This window comes from Mesoplodon densirostris, chromosome 4 (genome assembly GCF_025265405.1).
Source record: "Mesoplodon densirostris isolate mMesDen1 chromosome 4, mMesDen1 primary haplotype, whole genome shotgun sequence".
NCBI lineage: Eukaryota > Metazoa > Chordata > Mammalia > Artiodactyla > Ziphiidae > Mesoplodon > Mesoplodon densirostris.
The window spans coordinates 44,743,054-44,766,109 of NC_082664.1; the positions used below are offsets into that span (position 1 = coordinate 44,743,054).

General features: G+C 39.9%; 1 protein-coding gene across 1 annotated transcript in view; it reads left to right on the plus strand.

Moving 5' to 3' along the window:
• ARMH4 (armadillo like helical domain containing 4) overlaps positions 1–14,320 on the plus strand; it is a 129,920-nt gene extending 115,600 nt beyond the window's left edge. The window contains exons 5-7 of the mRNA XM_060098085.1: positions 6,819–6,850; positions 13,874–14,008; positions 14,252–14,320. Of these exons, the coding sequence (XP_059954068.1) occupies positions 6,819–6,850; positions 13,874–14,008; positions 14,252–14,320 (236 nt within the window). The remainder of the gene's footprint in view (positions 1–6,818; positions 6,851–13,873; positions 14,009–14,251) is intronic.
• The last annotated feature ends 8,736 nt before the right edge of the window (positions 14,321–23,056 follow it).

The window sequence follows — 23,056 nt, forward strand, 5'->3', positions numbered from 1 at the left end:
ATTATCATCCCCCTAGGAATCTGCTCCTGCTTTCTGTATTCTGTCTTTTTCCATTACGTCACCATGTACTCTGATCCCATAGTCAGTAACATCAGCATTGCTCATTCTGAGTTTTAAACTTTCAGGATTTCTGCCATTTAGCTCTGTTGTTCCCCAATGGAGAGCAACCCTGGCACACAGGACTGAGTTGGAAAAATCGTACGGCTAAGAAGGAACTAGGAGATCTAGTTTATCCACATACAAAGAAACACACACAAACACAAACACACTGGGCAGGTTGAGGGAGAGAAAAAGACAGATACATACAGAAAGCAACAGAGCCATACAGATAGGCAGACAGACAGAGTCTGACAAAGAGGGGAAAAAAGGGAGGAAAACAAAGAGAGATACAAACTACAATGTGATATAAAGAGGCATAGAGTGAGAGGTAGTGGGAGACCCATGTAGAGGCAGAGAGAGAACATTTGTCAGACAGGGAGGAGAATGTAGAGAAAGAAGGAGCCGGACTAACAGAGGTGAGCAGATACACACTGTGCCCCAGAACTTGAAAAAGCCCTACTCTGTGCTGTTATGGTCACCCTGGCCCACATGCCCACACCCCTCCCCAAAGTGACCCACTGGCCTGCTGAACAGGTATATGCTTTAGAGCCATAGGGCCTGGGTTCAAATTCCAGCTCAGCCACTTTTTAGCTACGTGGCTTTCAGCACTTTACTTAAGCTTCATTTTCTTCATCTGTAAAATGGGGATAATAATACCTACCTTGCAAGCTTTTTTGTCAGATGCTCAATAATTATTAGCTCTGCCAAATCCTGATATCCTCTGGCTCCCATCCATTCCCCCCTTTTTTTCTGAATTTTATTTTTTTACACACCTCCCCCCACCCGTTTTTTTTAAACGTTTTTTTTCTTTTTTAACATCTTTATTGGAGTAATATTGCTTTACAATGTTGTGTTAGTTTCTGCTGTACAATAAAGTGAATCAGCTATACGTATACATACATCTCCATATCTCCCTATCCCACCCCTCTAGATGGTCACAAAAAGGCTGTCTTTTCTCCATTGTATATTCTTGCCTCCTTTATCAAAGATAAGGTGACCATATGTGCATGGGTTTATTTCTGGGCTTTCTATCCTGTTCCATTGATCTGTATTTCTGTTTTTTGCCAGTACCATACTGGCTTGATTACTGTAGCTTTGTAGTATAGTTTGATGGCAGGAGCCTGATTCCTCCAGCTCTGTTTTTCTTTCTCAAGAGTGCTTTGGCTATTCGGGATCTTTTGTGTTTCCATACAAATTGTGAAATTTTTCATGCTAGTTCTGTGAAAAATGCCATTGGTAGTTTGATAGGGATTGCATTGAATCTGTAGATTGCTTTGGGTAGTATAGTCATTTTCACAATGTTGATTCTTCCAATCCAAGAACATGGCATATCTCTCCATCTGTTTGTATCATTTTTAATTTCTTTCATCAGTGTCTTATAGTTTTCTGCATACAGGTCTTTTGTCTCCTTAGGTAGGTTTATTCTTTTTGTTGCAATGGTTAATGGGAGTGTTGCCTTAATTTCTCTTTCAGATTTTTCATCATTAGTGTATAGGAATGCAAGAGATTTCTGTGCATTAATTTTGTATCCTGCTACTTTACCAAATTCATCGATTAGCTCTAGTAGTTTTCTGGTAGCATCTTTAGGATTCTCTATGTATAGTATCATGTCATCTGCAAACAGTGACAGCTTTACTTCTTCTTTTCTGATTTGAATTCCTTTTATTTCTTTTTCTTCTCTGATTGCTATGGTGAAAACTTCCAAAACTATGTTGAATAATAGTGGTGAGAGTGGACAACCTTGTCTTGTTCCTGATCTTAGTGAAAATGGTTTCAGTTTTTCACCATTGAGAACGATGTTGGCTGTGAGTTTGTCATATATGACCTTTATTATGTTGAGGTAAGTTCCCTCTATGTCTACTTTCTGGAGGGTTTTTATCATAAATTGGTGCTGAATTTTGTCGAAAGCTTTTTTGCATCTATTGAGATGATCATATGGTTTTTCTCTTTCACTTAGTTAATATGGTGTATCACATTGATTGATTTGCATATATTGAAGAACCTTGTATTCCTGGGATAAACCCCACTTGATCATGGTGTATGATCCTTTTTTTTTTTTTCTTTTGCTGTACGCGGACCTCTCACTGTTGTGGCCTCTCTCGTTGCGGAGCACAGGCTCCAGACGTGCCGGCTCAGCGGCCATGGCTCACGGGCCCAGCCGCTCTGTGGCATGTGGGATCTTTCCGGACCGGGGCACAAACCCGTGTCCCCTGCATCGGCAGACGGACTCTCAACCACTGTGCCACCAGGGAAGCCCTATGATCCTTTTAATGTGCTGTTGGATTCTGTTTGCTAGTATTTTGCTAGTATTAGTGATATCGGCCTGTAGTTTTCTTTCTTTGTGACATCTTTGTCTGGTTTTGGTATGAGGGTGATGGTGGCCTCATAGAATGAGTATGAACATAGATGCAAAAATCCTCAACAAAATACTAACAGGCTGCAGGTTCCTGTTGGTTTTGGTGTCTGCCCCCAGTGGCTAAGGTTGGTTCAGTGGGTTGTGTAGGCTTCCTGGTGGAGGGGACTGGTGCCTGTGTTCTGGTGGGTGAGGGTTGATCTTGTCTTTCTGGTTGGCAGGACCGTGTCTGGTGAACACCTTCCCCCTTTCGTGAAAGGGAATTTATATGTGTCTGGGATAAATATAGCTAATAAAACTTTATTATTGGAAATAAAGGAAAATTAAGAATACCCTTCTAAATTAGCAGTTTAGGAGACTTTTCAGCCACAATCTATTTGAAAACCAACCATACTTATAATTGACAAGATATATGGAAATGTTCTTTTATCTGCAATTTCTTTTTTACTCTCCCCCTCCTCCCTGTTTTCTAGTAGATAAGCTAGGAGAGGGCAAATTGCTGCTCCTGGAACTCCTGTACACAAGAGGACACTGGTGAGCATAATGGAGAACTTGCTTTTAATGATCCTTCTCTACTATTTTTTGCTTTTAATAATCCCTGTCTACTTTTTTGCCCACATGTACCTCTCTCTGTACAGAAGGAGACCACAGGCATAATTATATTGCTATACTTTCAGACTTGCATCAGTAAAATTTCAAGAAAGAAAACAAACCAGAGCCAGTAGGATTAGAATAAATCTGTATCTGTGGGCTGAGGAATTAACCAAGTGGAAGGGCCTTACCTTCTCATGTTCCCCACTATCGCAATCTACCATTAACCTCCAGTTGCAAATGTTTACAGAATTTTGTAGGAGTTTTGGGGGGTAAGATATGTTCTTTAAATTTTAAAAGTACTAAAAATTAGAAATAATTTGGAAAATCCTAAAAGTACTGTATAGGGAATAAAAGTCATCCATAATTCTACAACCCATTGATGACTTCAGTTAACATTTTGAAGTACATCATTTCAATTACACATATAACATTTTTATCCACAAATGGACTCACATTATACATACTTTATGTTTTTTTCATTTGTAATATGTAATGCGAACACCATGTCATTATTTTTCTTTAAATAATTTAAATTTTTGTATAATATTTCACTCTGTAGTCATAGCCTAAGGTTTTGTTTCCTTTTGAAAGTGTTTAAACCATTCCTGCTGTTCCATTCAGTGAACAGCATTTAAATAAAATTTTTTATGCATATCCATGATTAATTGTTTAAGGTACATTGCTTCTACAACTGGAACTTTTGATAAAAAATTTAAACTTTTTAAAAAGCTTTGATATCAATTGCAAATTCTCCATGCAGTTCCAAAAAGTTGTGTCAATTCATACCCCTTTCATCAGTGTGATGTCTCTCTATTAAAAAAAAAACTGCAGTTTTTGGTTCTCCTCTTCATAAAGAATCATCTTTTCTTTTTATTAATATTCTCTCTTCTAGCTTTTGTATTCCCTTATTGATTTCTATTAAGTTTCAAAACCATCATTGTGTTAGATTTATTTTTACACCGCCTTGAACATTTTGCTGAAAACAGTTTATAGAATCTTCATGAAAGAAAATTGTGTTTACTCAAAAGTTGTGAACTCATTTAAAAGCAATATATATTTGCTGAAAGAAGGAAAAAATATTTATTGCCTAATACCATGTCAAGAACCCTGGTGGATGCCTGAGAAGCACAAGGTGTGATCCTTAGGGGTCACATGTTCTTAATTGGAGAAACACAGCCAAGTTCACATACTCTGAAGAGCAGTTTTTTCTCAACCTTGTTTAGACCCATGTCCCCCCAAACACTGTCTCACTATGTCTAGTGTGTCACTCCTCTCACTAGCCAAGTAGAGTTTACCCAGGTTTCTTTCTGTAGTTCCTATTATAAACTACAGAACTAGATCCATTGAATGTGCTCTTTCAGATTACCTGTGCACATATGCACATCCCATGCTAATATGCCTTCCCTCCCCCAGTGAAGAATGACTGCCTTAAGAATCACCCAAAGCAGGACTTGGAAATTTACTTTAAGCACCTAAGATCTGGACAGATTGTCAATGAGATCTGGCTCGATAAAGCTCAAGTTAAAACGTTTCTCTTGGCAATGACTTTTCTACAGTTGGAAGGCCTATCAGTGCCTCAGACCTTGGTGCCATCTGTGCCTCCTTTCCCTCTTCTCCAAGCTACCCCTGGGCTGCCATCGACAGGTAGTCAGCCGGCCCCTGCTCACCTCCTCCATGATGTCCTCACACCAGCATTCCTGCTCCCACCTCTCTTTTGCTTTGCTCTTTACGTAACATCCAGCTGATTCCCTGATTCCAGACATCTTGCTTCCGAGGTTGGCATTCTGCTGTGTGCCCCAGTAATTGGCTGTCCTGCTCTGTCCCTCACTTTCTCAGTCCCCATGTTGCTGCTTGTCATCCGTGTCTCATAGACCTGATGTCCTAACCTTTTCTCACTGGAATTAGGTCCCCATATCTTCTACTGATACAGTGTTGAGCACAATGACTGGCCAACACACTGTACATTGTAAATATTGTTGAATGAATGAATGAATTGGAAACATTCTCTTGCTTGACTTTAACTTTATATCTTGGGCTTAGTTGAGCCATGTTAAGACAATACTCATATTTCATGTGTCTTTCTTTTCCCCTTCATATCCCAGATTTCTTATTTTGGCTTTCTACACTAAGTTCTGTAGTAGACACTTTGCACATGTTATTTCTAATCTTCACAGCCATCTCGTAAGACAAGTATTACCATCTTCATTTCACATATGAGGAAACTGAGCATCCAAGAGGTTTGCTAATTTCTCCAAAGTCACTCAGTGAATCAGTGGTTGACCTCACTTCTCCATGGAACCACTCCCAGAATCACTGATCCATGGCTTAATTCTTGAGGTGCCTGCACTTTCTTACTTTGCCCTTCCCTTGACTCTTATTTTATTCTGATTGAGCACCACTGTCTTTGCCTGAATCCCAGTTGAGACAGAAGGAGCGATGAGGGGAGGACAAATCTGAGAGGTCTTGCCAAGGTCTTGACATGAGAGATTGAGGCTGGGGACTGAAGGAGATAGAAGAGCCAAAGGTATCTCCACATCTTCAACCTGAGAGAGCAGAACAGCAGTGGTATCACCAAAAGAAATGTGTAATTGGGAAGTCTTATTCCTGTAGGTTGTTAATCAGATGGTGGTTGGAGTTCCAGTGGCTCTTTCCTCCCTGGTTAACCGTGGCAATGCTATTAGTTTTTCTGAGTCTCAGTTTCCTCTTCTTTGCCCTGAGCATCATCTTACCTGACTCTCGTGTTTGTCATTGGTTTGCCTATCAAATGATGCAGTACATACGAACATGCTTTGTAAGGGGTAAAGCTGTACACACGTTAGCTGTCATCACTGTTGTCAGGTATGTTATTACTAAAGTCAGATAGTAAATGGAGACACCAGCTTCTTGAGTAAAATATGTCTATGCCTGGGGTCAACAGGCTGTGACCAAATCTGGCCTGCTGCCTGTTCTTATACAGCCCATTGGAATGTTTTCCAATTTTTTGTTTGGCTGAAAAAAATCAAAAGAAAAATATTTGTGACATAAAAAGTCACATGAAATTCAAATGTTGGTGTCCATACATAAAGTGTATTGGAACAGAGCCAAACCCACTTACTTATGTGCCACTGTTTATGGCTGCTTTCTCAGTGCAACAGCAGAGTTGAGTAGTTGTGAGAGATTGTACAGCCTGCAGAGCCTAACATATTGACTACTTTTAGTAAGAGCTGAGTAGCCCTGGCCTGCCCAGTGCACATTCCTACCTTTGCTCTCTGACACTGATTTAAGTGCAGAATTCCCACTGAGCTTAAAAACTGAGAAAGATGAGAAATAAAGGTAAGGAGAAAAATGTGAATTCCCTGGCGGTCCACTGGTTAGGACTCTGCGCTTTCACTGCCAAGGGCCCAGGGGGTCAAAAAAAAAAACTTTAAAAAAAAAAGGAGAAAATGTCAGGTTAGAGGTAAACTTGATATTCTGAAGGTGTTTTCCTCTCTCTTCTCCCAGACCTCCCCCCAAATAATAGAAAATACATTTAGCAAACAAAAATATTCTCTGTTCCTTTAATGATATGTGAGGGATATTTTTTGTATTTTTAAATGAATGAGAATAAAAATAAGACTATTGCTGTCATTATGTTAATACTGTTGACACATTCACTGTATTTCATACAATAATACCTTCATTGTATCAAATTAACTTAATATATGAAATATAAGTAAGTTACCAAATGAATTTAGCACAATGAACTATAAGTAAAAAGATGGCTATTTACATTTTCTTTTCTTATTTTCTGTAGTGAGAAGCTGGATGGAAAAACTAAAAGACAAGGTAAGAGAAGTATTTTCTTCCTTTGGATTTATCTTAGAGGGCATGGCTTTGTCAAGTAAAAGATCTTGAGAGTCATGGAGCTTTATTTCATTATTCTGATTATGGTAATCTCTGCAAAGATACAGGGCCACTTCCAGGTTCCCAGCAAGAAAGGAGGTCTTCCCTTTAAGGTCTGTATAATACAAGGGATGCCTTATTCTTTGGAGTGCCATTCATACTTCTGGAATGTAATTCCTGGTATGTACAACTGAGTAACACCCTTTACATATCAAGGTGGAGTTCCTTTTAGGGAATTGCAGGAGTGTAATCCCATTCTAGTGCGCATTTCATGTCCCAGTGCAAGGATCTTTTAAACCTGATCTTCCTATATGAGGAAGAAATACCTTGGATTTTGGAAGGCATTGATTTTTGTGACCCAAGGACATAAATTGATGGACTTGATTTAAGAATAAAACTTTGTGATGGAAAGGGCATCCTTAAACCATAGTGGGAGGTGGGATTAAAAACACCTGAACACCTAAGCACTCTCCTTAGGCCCACTTTTTTTTTTTTTTTTTTTTTTTTTTGCTGTACGCGGGCCTCTCACTGCTGTGGCCTCTCCCGTTGCAGAGCACAGGCTCCGGACACACAGGCTCCGCGGCCATGGCTCACGGGCCCAGCCGCTCCGCGGCATGTGGGATCTTCCGGGATCGGGGCACGAACCCGTGTCCCCTGCATCGGCAGGCGGACTCTCAACCACTGCGCCACCAGGGAAGCCCAGGCCCACTTTTATGTAGTCTATCATAATGCCACTGCTGAGTGATGAGCTGACCTATCTGGAATGGCCAACTATAGAGAAATATTTTCCTATCTTGCATTAATTCTGCCATCAACATTTGTGACTGACAATATTAACTTCCTTTCAGGTTTATATTTTTCATTTTCTTTTAATTTTCAATACTCTCTAAGGTTTCATTTTTGGTACCTTGTAATTTCAAACTGGAATTACTCATAAAAATATTGGTGGAATTCTGAACTCCTTGCTGTAGTCTGTGTCAGATCCAATTACTATAAACCAGCTCAGACTTCACTGCGGGTTTAGTTAAATGGAAATAGTTTCAACTGCCAGATAGGAGTTAACTTCCAATTCGCCTGTCTTAGAATATACATCTGTTGATGGTATCTCATATCTTTTTTTATTATTTGAGGTCAATTTCCCCCATATTTGAATGATTAATATTTATTTTGCTACAGTTTAATGTTAAAGGATAAAAGAAAACATTCAACTGCAATTAAAATTGTATAATTATATTAATTCTTCTCACTATTATTTTTCTGCTTCTCAGTAAAATTTAGCATATATAGTTTTTGAGAATGAGATTATTTTATGTTCATATATATTAAAAGTGACGTTGAAGAATTTTAAGCCTGTTGACATCAGTGGAGGCCATTTTGGTATCTGTACTGGGTCCAGTTGTCTAAGGGAGGTGTAATCAGAGGACTTAGCAAGATTTGGGGTAAGAGAAGTGCAAAAGTTTAGAACTGAATATATTTACATTGATAGTGCTTCTTGTTATTTTTCAGGGGAAAATATAATGCAATGAAAAGTAAACAGGCTCTGGTCGTTTAATCTAGGAGTCCGTATATCATTGTTTCTATAGAAAATATCCTTCTGAATTACAAAAATGGACAAAAAATAGACTTAAGAAAACAAATGTTGGCATGTAGACTGTTTAGAAGTTGGCTGTTGCAAAGTTTCTTACCTGTATGTATATATAGCTTCACTACTCCATTTAGAAATCTGTGTAGCTTTGGAGAAAGGCTGTATTTTCTCTTCTTGTGGACCATTCCTTCTTGTCTCAAAGGTCTGGTATGCTCTCCCTGCTCCATTTCACCAAGAGAAATAATTTTATTTATGGCCTCAGTTTTCTGGACTATTTTGAAGTTTTTCCAGCCCTCTTTTCATTTTATTCTGTAGTATTTTTTCAGTTATGTCTTAGTTTTAAAAAATTGGAAGAAAAATAGTTGAAACTCCCACCAGGTTGACTTGCTTTATGCCTTGTCTTCATTTTTTTTTAAATGTAACCATTTTTTAAATTGTAGTTAATTTCCAATATTGTATTAGTTTCAGGTATACAGCAAAGTGATTCAGTTATACATATATATAGATTTCTATTCTTTTTCAGATTCTTTTCCCATATAGGTTATTACAGAATGCTGAGTAGAGTTCCTTGTGCTATACAGTAGGTTCTTGTTGATTATCTATTTTATATATAGTAGTGTGTATATGTTAATCCCAAACTCCTAATTTATCCTTCCCCCTCCCCCCGCTACCTCCTTTGGTAACTATAAATTTGTTTTCTATGTCTGTGAGTCTATTTCTGTTTTGTACATAAGTTCATTTGTATCATTTTTTTTAGATTCCACATATAAGTGATATCATATGTTATTCATCTTTCTCTGACTTACTTCACTTAATATGATAATCTCTAGGTCCATCCATGTTGCTGTACTTGCCTTCATATTTTGATTTTTTCTTGGAGGGACTCAGTCTAATCAGTCCCCTCCCTCTGGGAGTGAAATATTATACACTTACTTGATACATACAATCATATGTGTACACACATATATGTATATATATATAAAATATATGTATACATATCTTCCTCTCTCTCTCCCTCCTTCCTTTCTCTTCCTCTCTTCCCCCTCTCCCTCCTTCTCTTCATATGTCTAGCTAGCTAGCGATCATCTATAAAAGTCTCGTGAGTCATTATCTTCAGAAACTCTTTGAGAGTGAAACTATTGCCGTTTTGTTGACAGTCACAGAGTCCCTTAGAACTGAAAGCTAAACTACATATTTAACTGGCTCTTCAGTCAACCCAGAACATCTTCTCAGTTTAGCTTCATTTAATTGGTCCTGATATTGGTTTCCCTGTTAGTTAGCTGGACTCTAGAAAGGGTGGTAGGTGTTCTAAAAAGTTCTGAATTATTCTCTTTGTTGTTATTGTTTAGTCTTCCTATATTAGTTAGGATTAAGATCAGCTATGAGTGACAGACAACCCCCAATGACAATGGCTTAACCAAGAGAGAACTTTGTTTGTCTCTCATTTGTGAGTCTGGAGGTAGCAATCAGGGGTTAGTGAGGAGCGACATTGAAGGCTCAGGCTCCTTCTGTTTGATGCTCCATGATTTGTGACCTTTATTCTCAAGGTCATCTCGTGGTCCTGGATGGCAATTAGGTCTGTACTCTAGCCAGAAGGAAGGAAGAAAAAGGGAGGCTAAGATATCCCTCCCCCTTTAAAAGGGAAGATAAAGACACTCTGCCATTCTTAAAGGGGGGAGGGTGGGTAAAGGCTCTGCTCCCCCCTTGAAGAGCATGCTCTGGAAGTTGCACATGTCACTAATGTATCGTCTCCTTAGTGAGGCTTATCACATGGTCACATCCAGCTGCATAGAAGGCAGGGAGAAGTAATCGTTATTCTGTGCCCAGCCCAGATGGAAGGTTCTATTGCTCTAGAAGAAGGGGGCGAATGGCTATCGAGGGACAGTCCCTATACTCATTCCATCATTAACCTTCTTCCTGTTTAAATGTCCAAGTTAGTGATGCTTGTTTGACAAATCCTTACCTGGCTACCTATTGATGTATTTTTTCAACATCTATATTGTTTTTCAAAATTGAAGATGCATCAAAATTTTAGTTGTATAATACAGGCCAGCCCTGTTGTTATATCACCAAGATCGTTCTATTTCTTCTAGCTTTAGGAAATAATCCAGAAAATGGATGATCCAGCCTATACTCCATAACAGCGATTCTCATGTATAGTCTGCACCAGTAGCATTGCATCACCTGGGAGCTTGTTAGAAATACAAAATCTCAGGTCCCTCACTAGACCTACTGAATCAGAAACTCGGGGAAAGGGATCGAACAATCTGTGTTTTGACAAGTCTTGAAGGTGATTCTGATGCATGTTCAAGTTTGAGAACCACTGTTGAATAGACGTCATAAGGGTACTGAATTCAGCAGACTTTAGGCACTACAGTGTATCATATGGTTTTCTTGAAAACCAGTGTTTCTGAACAAATACAGTATCCTGAGAAGGAAGGATACCTTTCTCATAAATATAAAACAAAACAAACAAACCAAAACCAACCAAACAAAAAAAAACCCAGCTATATCTAGTAAATTTTATCATAACAATAAATTTTTTAATTTTCAAACTTTATTTGGAAATAATTTCAAATTTACAGAAAAGATACAAGAATAAGGATAATACAAAGAATACCCCTGTTCCTTTTCTTCAGATGCACTTATTCTTCCTACGTTACCCCATTTCTATCTCTGCTCCTTTTTTCTGAGCCATTTGAGGGAAAGCCGCATACATCATGGTCCTTTTACACCAAATACTTCAGTGTGTATTTCCTATGAATAGGAATATTCTGTTAGCAAACCATAATACAGTTATCAGCTTGAGTACATTTAACATTGATATCATACTTTTATCTGTTCTGGCACCTGGATTTCAGTCTTTTGGTTAACAGACCCAAAATCTCCTTTATAAATTCATTTTTCTCCTCCATTACAGGATCTAGTCTAGGGTCATGTAACACATTTAGTTGTCAGGATTCTTTAGTTTTCTTTAATGTGGACCACTTGCATAACCATCTTTTGTCTTTCATGACTCTGATATTTTTTTAAGAATACAGTGCTTTAAAAAAATAGAATATTCAGTTTAGGTTTATTGGACATTTCCTCATGATTAGATTCAGGTTATGCATTCTCGGTTGGAATATGCACAGATGCAGTTGTGTTCTTCTCGGCAAGTTACGTGTGGAGGAATGTGCACATCTAATAATTCTGAACAGAGAAAAGGTGCTAGGCAGAATTTATAACTTCATATGCACGTGTCTTACTTGTTTTCATTTCTACAGGAAACAAGTCATGGGCAATTCTAAAAACAGAGTTTATTTTCAATTAGTCAGTTATGTATAAGGGATGGTTAAATTATATTTGAAGAGGGTAGGTTGCTTTATTCCCATCTTGTAATTTACTTGTAATTTCAAAGCACAGGCAGATCACACACACACACACACACACACACGAGGGAATAAATAGAGGAGAGAGATTAATTGCATTTTAGTGAAGTCTACATGATTTAAAGCTCTAGAAACGAGAAGCCTCAATGTGTAAATAAGAAACATGCAAAGAGTGACACATTTTGTAGTATTCATATTTTTGGTGTGGGGTTGAGTTACGTAGTGTGAGGAGACCCACTCAGAGGTTGATCAAGTTGAGCTTCCAAAAGTTCACATATCATCCTTTGAATGTATAGCTCTGTAAAATCTAATCTACTGTGCTTAAAATTATCATACATCAACATATATGTATATTTCCATGCACTGGGAATTGTGATGTAAAAAGAAATTCATAGTTCTGGTGAGAGCAATGGAAAATTATAGACTTTTATAAGCCTTTTGTAGATCTAGAAGAAAGTTTGGGTTTCTGTAAAGCATATTAATTTGTTGGAAAATAACTGAGCTTTGTTTCTTGGGGAAAAACACTTAGTATGCTGAGGAACAATGCTATGTTCTCAAATTAATGGAAAAAATTCCACATTCTGCTCTAACTCAAGATTCTGGAAAACAAAACCAGTGAATGAGCTGGCTGTGTACAAGAGGATGCTGCAGTTTTGTAAGGGCTTGTCCCTTTGATTAATTCTAGAAATGTTGGGAAAGCATCATAGCCTGCTTACTTCAGCACTTGTTAGAAAACTTTTATTTTTTTGTCCTTCTCTGTTTGGGGCTCATTCTGAAAGATACTGGAAATAGTTTTTGCTATATTAAAATTTTTAGAAATAGTCAAATAAGTGAACAGACTCATGGTTTTTCCCCCATAAAATAATGTCTATCAAAAGTACTTATTACAGCACTTTTAAAATTGTTAACTGTTTATGGTTTTTTTCTGGGTAGGCTTCTAGAAGGGGCCATCGTGGAAGGTAAACCAGTGTCATGTTCCTCTATGAAAGGCTCTGGTTATTCATCCACCTCTATCCCTTAGGTGTCGTATTGGCCAAGATGCAGGGAGCACCCTTAGGGTGATGGCCTTACCTTGAACTTGGGTTGGTTCTGAGCTACTTACTCAAGCCCAGGGATGTGTGGAGATCACGCTGCTCTCTTAGGACTGAAGTATCCATAGTAACACCTTGGGGATGTTGGAGACCCACATGCGTTTGAAACCTCCAGGCTCTTTTGGAAGTACCAGTGTTGTTAGCAGTGATCTTTGTGCCCCTCTCTGCCACTGTCTTTCTTTGGGGCTGGGGACACTCAGAATTCCCTCCCAACCTTCAACTTTGGCCTTGTCCACTGGGCAGATATTTTCTTTCATATAAATGAATCCATCCACGTTATGTGCAACTGTCTCCTCATCCTTGTCTTTTTGGCCTGGACTCCAACACCTGACAACACCCTTTCCTTTGCAGGTCCTTCTCTTCCCTGCTGTCTCCAGAAACTCTCACTTCTCACTCGCATACAAGCACATTCCTCTTTCCTTTCTTACTGTGACGCAGCTAAGATCGTGAGAGAGGACCTACCAAAGTCAAGGCCCTCCTTCTGCCCTCTAAGAAGCACAATATTCCATTGGGCACTTCAACTCCCCCTGGAGCTTGACTCAGGCTGTTATTTCCAATTTATAGCATTTTAATAGTCCTGGCATTCTCAGAGGCTTACTTCATCCATCTTTAATACAAATTATATTTCTGTCACCAAAACCTGGTGTTGACAAATGTGCATAAGCAAGTGGCTGGAGGTGCCACTAGGTCTGGCTGATTGATTCAGTACTTCTTCTACGTATTTGAAATATCCAAAAACAGTCACATCTCTCTCTCTGTTGCCTTCTGTCTAAAAAGTAACTTTATTCCAGGTGCTATTTTATAACAAAGCAGACAGGAGATTTCAAGGTGTCTAAAACCTGCTGCCCTCCAGCAGAACTGAGAAACCCAGGGCAGCAGTCTGTTTAGCATCCTAATGTGTGTTTCTTTTCCTGTGCAGGCTGGCTATATGTCTGGGATGCTGGTGCCCGTAGGGGTTGGGATAGCTGGCGCCTTGTTCATCTTGGGAGCACTCTACAGCATTAAGGTTATGAATCGCCGAAGGAGAAATGGCTTCAAAAGGCATAAAAGAAAGGTATGGAATCAACAACAGCAAAACCTAATCAGTTTCCGAACATTCTTCGCTTTTCTAATTTGCTTAATAAAGCACACGGGGCTTAATGATGCATGAATAGTACTGATGTGCCCAGTGGTTCTGATTAGCTGCTGCAGCTGCTGCCTTGGCTTGGTTTGTTCACGTGTTTTTTAAAGGGGGCCTGTTCCTCAGCTTTGCTCTGCGGCAGAAGGAGTTTAATGCTTTTCCGTTTTCTTTCCCCAGCAGAGAGAATTCAACAGCATGCAAGATCGAGTAATGCTCTTAGCTGACAGCTCTGAAGATGAATTTTGAATTGGACTGGAATTTAATTGGAAGAGTCAACGATCTTATTATTTTATTTTTTATTTGGGGGCAAGAAAAAGAGAACAACATTCTGCCATGCTGGGGTTGTCAGGCCATCAGTTTCATTATCTGCTGGGTAGTAGATTTTTCGTGTACTGAGCAGAAAAGGCATGCTGTATATGAACTGTAATATGCAGTATTTGTTTTTATTCTGTAGTGAATTTTCCACAACCATGGGCTACAACTCGTAAATATGCAGCATACATGTTGTTCAGTAGGAGTTGCTAGGTTAGGTAAATATTTTGTATTTTTCGACATTGTCTTGTCCTTGGTTTGGATTACGTGTGCTGAAGTATAACAAGTATTGCTGCCAAGGCACACTTGACTCTGAAATAGAAATCTTAACAAAGAAGAACTTGTGATGACTGCTCTACCTACTTGAATCCCTAGGCTTGTGGGCCATGGCACATACTACATTGGCATCAAAACTAGCAGCAACTCAGAGTGAAATCTTTTTCATCAAGAAGATCTCTCAGCACATTAGGATATATATAGATTTGTTTGTACCTTACATTATGTACTTGTCTCCTGGTTTTTATTATTTTTCCCCTTCCCTTTATTCTTATTCTTGGCAAAGAAAAAATGCACTAGAAATAATGCATTAAATTGACTCTCGGTCTTAATGTAGCTTGCTTTCTTAAATAGTGTAATTGAGTCCAAAAGACCTATCAATAGATTCTTACATGTTTATCATTAAGAGATGTCCTTTTTGTGTATCATTCACTTTGTCCAGAAGAAATGAGGAAGAAATCAAGAGGAAAAGGAGGATAGATAATCTCCCAGAGCATTTATCTCTGCCATTTGGCTCTGTGCTTGTGTGGCTACCATTCTGAATGATTCAAAGTGTTGCTTTTCTGCATCTGTGGTCTTGGCCATGCAATGATTGGGCTGCCACTGGTCCTCGTTTGGCTTTATTAGAAAAACACTTTCTGTGGAAGGAGTAGACTTGGGGGCTAGAGTCCTGGCACATGACGGAACTTATGAAAAACCAGCCTGTCTCAGGGCATCTCACTTTGGGTGATGCTGGACTGTGTTAGATCATTTCTCATTTCCCTTGGAATGTAATTTCTTGCCCTGTCTTTTGCATCTAGGTATTTGGGACTTTCAGGAAGTAAGAGTTTTTGGGTAAAGACTTGGCTCGTGGAAGAATAAAAGTTAGTAATAATATTGTCCATGGTGCTTTACACTATGGAGAACTTGTTCCCATTTATTGGAACCTGCTCTGCTGTGTTCAAGGCAAGCTGCACAGTTATTTCTAATAGCCACTGTGTGATGTAGGAGGTATGTTTTTATTCTCCCATTTGACTGAAGACAGAGCTGAAGCAGAGAAGTGAAATGATTATCCAAAATTATACCCAGGAAGAATGAGGACTAGAACCCATGGACTCAAAACCACACACCCCTATCTTCAGCTCAATGCCCTTTCCACATACTTTGGAGGAACCAGTAACATTTCAGAGTCTTTCTTTAAAACCAGGGTTCTAAGGAAATAGCTTCTTGGTCCAGGAACATGTCATACAAGTTTCTGTCTTTGGTAAATGAACGATGTCTTACTAATTTCTATCTTATGCACACAAATCCTTTTCCTTTCCCACATCAGCTGTTTCCTTGTAATCACAAAAATTTAAGTATCACCTCTAGGGAACTAATAGAGAACTCTTTCTTGAATTCATTCTTGAAGGATAGCTGGCTTACAGGAATGTTTTCATCAAATAATTTTAATTCTTTTTGCCAAGAGATATAAGCAAATGGGTGAAATTGATCAAGAGAAATGAAAAGCTCTGTACAGTCAAATAGACATTAGCAATCGACACACAAGCTCAGAGTCAGGTTTTAAAAATAGAACTCAGAATCATGACTCTCCAGAAATGTGTAATTTCATGAGTAGAGACATCCTGATACTGCATAGGGTACATTTGCCCTTTCCAAGAGCAGCCCCTTGCTGTAAGTGTTTCTAAGGTTAGGAGGAGGTGAGCACAATGTAGCATTGCTGCCTTTGTGTTCTTGACAAGCTGTTTGTAGGGAAAACACAATAGGCCGCTTCAGGCTGCATCATGTGGATGATACTGATGGCCACTAACACCTTGGGCTACTCTTAGTCTGTAGTTTTAACTAGACCATGGTTAATAGGTTGAACCTTCAAACTATAGTATAATAAAGTCACCGATGACAGACATAGTCAACTCTATTCTAACAACTAACCTTAAATATTTAAGCTGGCGGTGCTGATAGCTGCAGCTTCAATTGCTAACACCTTCCGCTCTGAACTGAATGGATCCCATCAGAACGGCAGGTGTCCCACTGCAGGGGCAGGGTCTGTGTCTTATTCTCAGGGGGGTAGGCAGTAGTTCCCAAACTCTGTGGCCCCAAAGCATTGCCTGGGATACTTGTTAGCATACATATTCCAAGGCCCCTTCTCAGACCCACAGAATCAGAATCTCCAGGGCAGGAGCTTGGGATTCTCCTGTCCAGGCAAGTTTGAGAACACAGCTAGGAGAGCTCTATGCAGAGAACAGCTTTTCCTTATTTTGGGAGACAGGGAGAGCAGGCCCCTGGGGAGAGACCCTTTTCCTAGTCAGCTATCCAATCAATCACAGCTGCCATAGTGGAGAAAGGAAAACAAGATGAAAGAGAGAATGGCAGAAGCTTCTAGAGAAAGGGTGGAATGCTGGGACAGCTAGAGAAGGGTTCCTCTTGTGCCCCTGATGTCTTTCTCTAATCAGAAGACAGTACCTTTCTTTTAAGCCTCTTCAGTTTTTCCTCTCCTGTAAGTTGCTTCTTTCAGTAGCTGCTAGCTTAATTTATATGCAGTATTTGGAGTTAATTAGTATCCCAGGGAAACAGATTCCCTTAGCAGTGCTTTAGCCTTGGCTTCAGCTCATAAACTGCCTCAGATGCAGTCTTGCAGAAACATTTTCTTAAAGTACCTGTATCTCTTACACGGGTCAAAAATATGGGGAAATTTTTTAAAGCACAGTTTTAGAACATATTGAAAGTAGTTTTAGCATGGTCAATCAAAGCTGGTTCTTTTTTTAAAAAAATTATTTTGTTGTGGTAAAAGTCACATAATATAAAACATGCTATTTTAACCCTATTTAACTGTACAGTTCAGCGGCACTAAGTACATTCACATTGTTGTGCAACTCTCACCATCATCTATCTCCTGAATTTTTCACCTTCCTAAACTGAAACTCTGGTTATTTCATTATTTATTTTTTTAAAAAAAGGCTAAGGCTTCAAAGTCAAAATGTCATAGAGAGATGCCGGGTGCTTCTCTCCATGAAGATATCTTCTTCACGTGGAGCCCAAATGAAACCCCTTAGTGAGGTCACATCCACGAGTTGGGGGAGAAGCATCAAATCATCCACAGGCATCGTGATTTCTGTGGCTATAAATAATAATGTTTCTACCAGATGCCAAAAAGCAGCTTTTGGGAACAAGATATATTATTTGGCACAAGGTTTCAGCTCTGTGGCCTTTTGGCAAGATAGGCTTTGTTCTGACTGCAAGGAAATCTGAAAATGTAGGTTTAAAACTGAAGGAAAAAAATCTCAGGAGTTCCCCGGGGGTCCAGTGGTTAGGACTCTGCTCTTCCACTGCTGGGGGCATGAGTTTTATCCCTAGAGGGGGACCTAAGATCCCATAAGCTGTGCGGCACGGCCAAAAAAAAGAAACCAAACCACTCTGCTTTTTAGGGTATGTGAAGGTACAGTTACAAGTGAATAACTATGGGAAGAAGAAGATGGAAGAAAAATCATAATACAAAGCAGATATAAAAATGGCACAAAACATTAGAAAGTGCTAGAGGAGGCTGAAGTTCTGAATGCACTGTTGCTTGGAAAAATGATAAATACAAGTGAGGAGAAGAATGCAAATGAGGTAGACCATTAGCAGGGGAAAGGGCCATAAATCTACATGAATCTATAGGTCTCCACCCTCTACATGCCCTAGGTTGAGCGGACATGGATGGGAGGGAATTGAAATCCAAGATCAGAGAGATGAAAGGAGCTTGGTTACTTTAAATAAGCTTAAGCTCAGTTAAGTATCTTTCTTAATTATGCAAAGTTTGAATGGCTGAATATGAATTTCTAGGAATAGGAAATAATTTGAAAACAAAATAATAGTGTTGACTTTTACTAAAAGCCCCTTATTTGTACACTTAGCACCTCCCATAACATACATACCTCTTTTGGGGAGGCAGCCATTAGACTGATAAGCTGGGGATGGACCGAGGAGAGACATCTAATTATTTGCTTTGATAATTATCAACTTTGGCAGTCAGCATAGCTGGAGACATAATTCTGTGGCTTAAATTCTACATGTGGAAAGAATCATCGGCATTTATTGTGTAAGCCACTGTTAGCTGTATAAATGCATTGGCATTATCCTATTTTGGGTATCTAACTCCCTACATTAATTAGCTCAACTTTCTATTATGTGTATGTAGGATAAGAGAGGAAGGGAGGAAGGAAGGAAGAAAGAAATTTCCCCAGTCAACAGCAGCAAAAGAACAAAGAAACAACTCACATACTCCTGGCATTTCTGAGGCCCTGTAGATATCCTGGAGTCCAGTGTCCCACCTTCCAGAGAGACGGACCCTGTGTTATCCCAGCAGATGCAGCCTGAGAAAAATAACCTACAAGTCTGCAAAAAATGTGTAGGCAGCTTTAACTTTCTACAAAATGTGTGTATATATGTGGTCATCCTTTGTAACTTTTAATAGTAGGTTCCAAGGAAAGAACTTCGAATTTAATAAAACTTAATTAAACATTTGGGAAAACCCTCCAAATCCCTTTAGGTGATTACGTTACTTTGGGTGTGTCCCAGATATGGTTATTATCTAGGATCTGACTGACTCCCTTGCCTTGTAAAGACTAACATGAGAGTTTCTTATTCTTTGATATGAAGACCAAAACTCAGGATCTTGTTTGTCTCTCATTTTTTTTTTTTTTTTTTTTTTTTGCGGTACGCGGGCCTCTCACTGTTGTGGCCTCTCCCGTTGCGGAGCACAGGCTCCGGACACGCAGGCTCAGCGGCCATGTCTCACGGGCCCAGCCGCTCCGTGGCATGTGGGATCCTCCCAGGCACGAACCCGCGTCCCCTGCATCGGCAGGAGGACTCTCAACCACTGCGCCACCAGGGAAGCCCCTCTCTTTTTTTTAGGAAATGAAATCATTTATTATTCATAAGAACTAATTTTATACACTTATGGAACTGCTTTCTAATCTTTTTTTTCCAGTTTTATTGACATATAGTTGACATACAGCTCTGTATATGTTTAAGGTGTACAGTATAATGACTTGACATACATATACTGCAAAATGATTACCCCAAGTTTGGTTAACGTCCATTTCCTCATATAGTTACAAAATTTTTTTTTCCTTGGGATGAGAAATTTTGGGATCTACTCTCAGCAACTTTCACATATACCACACAGCAGGGTTAACTATAGTTATATTATACAATACATCTCCAGTATTTATTTATCTTATAACTGAAGTTTGTACCTTTCCACCACCTTTATCCAATTCCCCACCCGGCCCTGCCCTGCTCCCCTAGGATCTTGTTTTTCTTGAAAACAAAACCAAGAAGCTTCTCTCAAGGCTGGACCATGTGAAGATGATGTTGGGATTTGGATATGCAGCCTGAAGAATCTCATGAACAATGCAGGTTCCATGTCCCTTGCTGAGTGTTTCTGTGACTTTTGACAGTTGTCATGGATGATCATCAAGTAGTATATCTTCTTTAGCATAGGAAAAATAAAGCAAGTTTTTCACGGTTGCCATATTAACACAAGGCTCGGTTCTGGAGGGCTCAAGGCAACAATGTAGAATTGAGGAAATGCAGAAAAGCATAAGAAGAAAATAATTATCACTTCAGTCTCACCACCAGAGATAACCATTGTTAACATTTTAGTCTATATTTTTCCAATATTTTTTATATGTAGTTATGATATGTTATATAGACATGCTTTTATTTTTATAATTTACATGCTATCTTGTTGCCTCCCTATAGCTACAATTTCTCACGGTTGTTCTAAAAGGACTAAAGACAAAGAAAAGAGCTCGTGAAAATCCTGCAGCTGTATTTGAAGGAACAAGCTGTTTCTTTTTCTCATTAACATTTATTTGGCATGTCATTGTCAATGACTGCCCAGTTACCTCAAGACACTTCCATATGATATAAATGAAAACATCGTTGAAAGAAGAAAAATCTCCATAAACAAATGCTGGTGGGCAAATGTCATATTCTTGTGCCCAGAGGGATTAGAGAAGGCTTTTCTCTCTTTGCCTTTGCCACTGAAGCAGAATTGTAAGCTTTTATAATTAGACAGTAAGACTGTGAGTGTAGATAATACGTAGTATTGTGAGAAATATTGGGAAAAATATTGATTAAACTTATTGATTTAAGTTTGATTTGATTGATTCAATCAAGTTGAATCAAGTTGATTCTATCAAGTTCAATCAAGTTCAATCAAGTTCATTGATTTAAGTGAATCACACTTATTGATTAAAGGCTCATTCAGGTCAAGTCTTTTGAATTTAATTAGTATTTTTATGTCAATTATTATTATAGTGGAAATTGTTTCCTTGGGTTTCTCAAAGTGTGTGTGTGTGTGTGTGTGTGTGTGTGTGAGAGAGAGAGAGAGAGAGAGAGAGAGAGAGAGAGAGAAAGAGGGAGGGAGAGAGAGGAGGGAGGGAGCTCTAAGTGAGCATATCATTATGTCTAAACTGGGACACATGAGACTGAAAGGGGAAACTATTAATAGTTATCATGGGACAACAGACATGAACTGGGCTGGTCCTGGGCAAACTGGGACCTAAGGACATCCTGGAGAGAGTGTATCAGACACCTGTGGTACCACTCCAAATCCCAGCTCTTATTCCAGCCACTGCAGCAGCATCAGTTCTGCAGAGATGTCCACCAGTGTGAGCAGGTACAACCTGCCAGCACCTCAGGTTTGCTCTGATGTCATGGAATGGATTACTCTGGGGCCTTGCTTGGCATTCACACATGTACAGCCTGGAAATGCAGGAGGGCTAACCTGGTAGGTCTTAACCAATGGGGATGGAAGCCAATGGATAATGCTCTCACCATTTGTTGTTCATGTGGCAGGTTCTCAGGTTCATTTCATGAAACTCCTCAGAATGTTCCTTAGGAGGGATCCCCCGTTGTCCATTGCAGTGCACCTTGAAAACTCATCCTTGTATTGGTTTTCTTCCTTCCCTGTTTCACTTGATCTGCACACAATACTTTGTCTCAGGCTCTTTCGGGGAACCCAGGCTGCCATAGTTGGGACAGGAATTTTGAAGCGGGCTCACTGGTCGGAGGTAATAAGGACCCCATTGTTGGTGGGAGGTGGAGTGGTGATACCTGGCCAGCAGCATCTCAATTATTAAGACCCATGGTGGATTGGGATGGGGTGAAGGCAGAGGCAAAGTATTGGGTTGTGTGGTAGTTGTGGTCCTTAAGCAGTATGGGAGCTCTGGTAACTTTAAGAATTGAGGTGGCTGGGATTTTAGACTACTTTGGAAGCTTTAGAAAAAGAAAATGAAGAAAATGACAGGCTCAGGTCAGTCCATTATCAACACAGGGAATGTTGTGAAAGATTAAGAGATGCCTCTATGGGAGTGTTTCAGGAGTCTCACCTGTGTATTGTGCTGAAATTCTGATACTCAAGGTCACCCTCCAGGCAAGCAACCTAGACCCACCAAGATGCTGGCCAAGGGTGAGAGAAGTCTGAATGGGTGATGGAGGGGGAAGATGAAGAAGATTATTATGGTCTTGGGATCGGATGCAACAGCAGCAATGTTTTTGCAGAGATTGTGGCTGGCAGCCAGCTTGAAGGGGACTATCTATGACAGGGAATATAAAAGGAGGGGGGCACAACAAAGTGCAAGAAATGGATGGCATCAGACACCTCCTGGGCAACGCTCCAAATCCTTTTGCTCATGCCACTACTGTGGTCACCAGTTCTGTGCAGGCTTCAGGCAGCTTTGTGTGGGTGCAGCCTGACAGAGACCAGCCTCGTGCTGTGAGCCTCTCATTTATCTCATACCAGAGTGTACTGACACCACACCATGGGAACCAGATCAGTGCTCAGGCATGTGCAACTCACAGGTAGGAGGGAGTTGACGTGTGAGGCCACCCTTGGCCAGTCGAATGGGGATGGGTGGAAAAATGCTTTCCTTTTCCTCTCACAGGCAGACAGTTTGGAGTTGCAATTTATAAGTATCCTCAGAAATCTGGTGAGAGTGGGAGCTAGTCACCCATAACAGTGGCCAACCTGATGATGCATCCTGGCTAATCCTTTCCCTCCTTCCCTCTTCTATCCTCCACTTATACTCCTGTTCCCTGAGATCACATTTTCAAACTAACTACTTCATCGAGGCCTTTGTCTCAGTTTCTGTTTTGGGGAAAACCCAGACTAAGACAGTGAGAGAGAGGGACTTCCCTGATGGCCCAGTAGTTAAGAATCTGCCTGCCAATGCAGGAGACACGGGTTCAAGCCCTGGTCCAGGAAGATCCCACATGCCGCGGAGCAACTAAGTAACTAAGACCGTGTGCCACAACTACTGAGCCTGCACGCCACAACTACTGAAGCCCATGCGCCCTAGAGCCCGTGCTCCACAACAAGAGAAGCCACCACAATGAGAAGTCCGCGACCACAATGAAGAGTAGCCC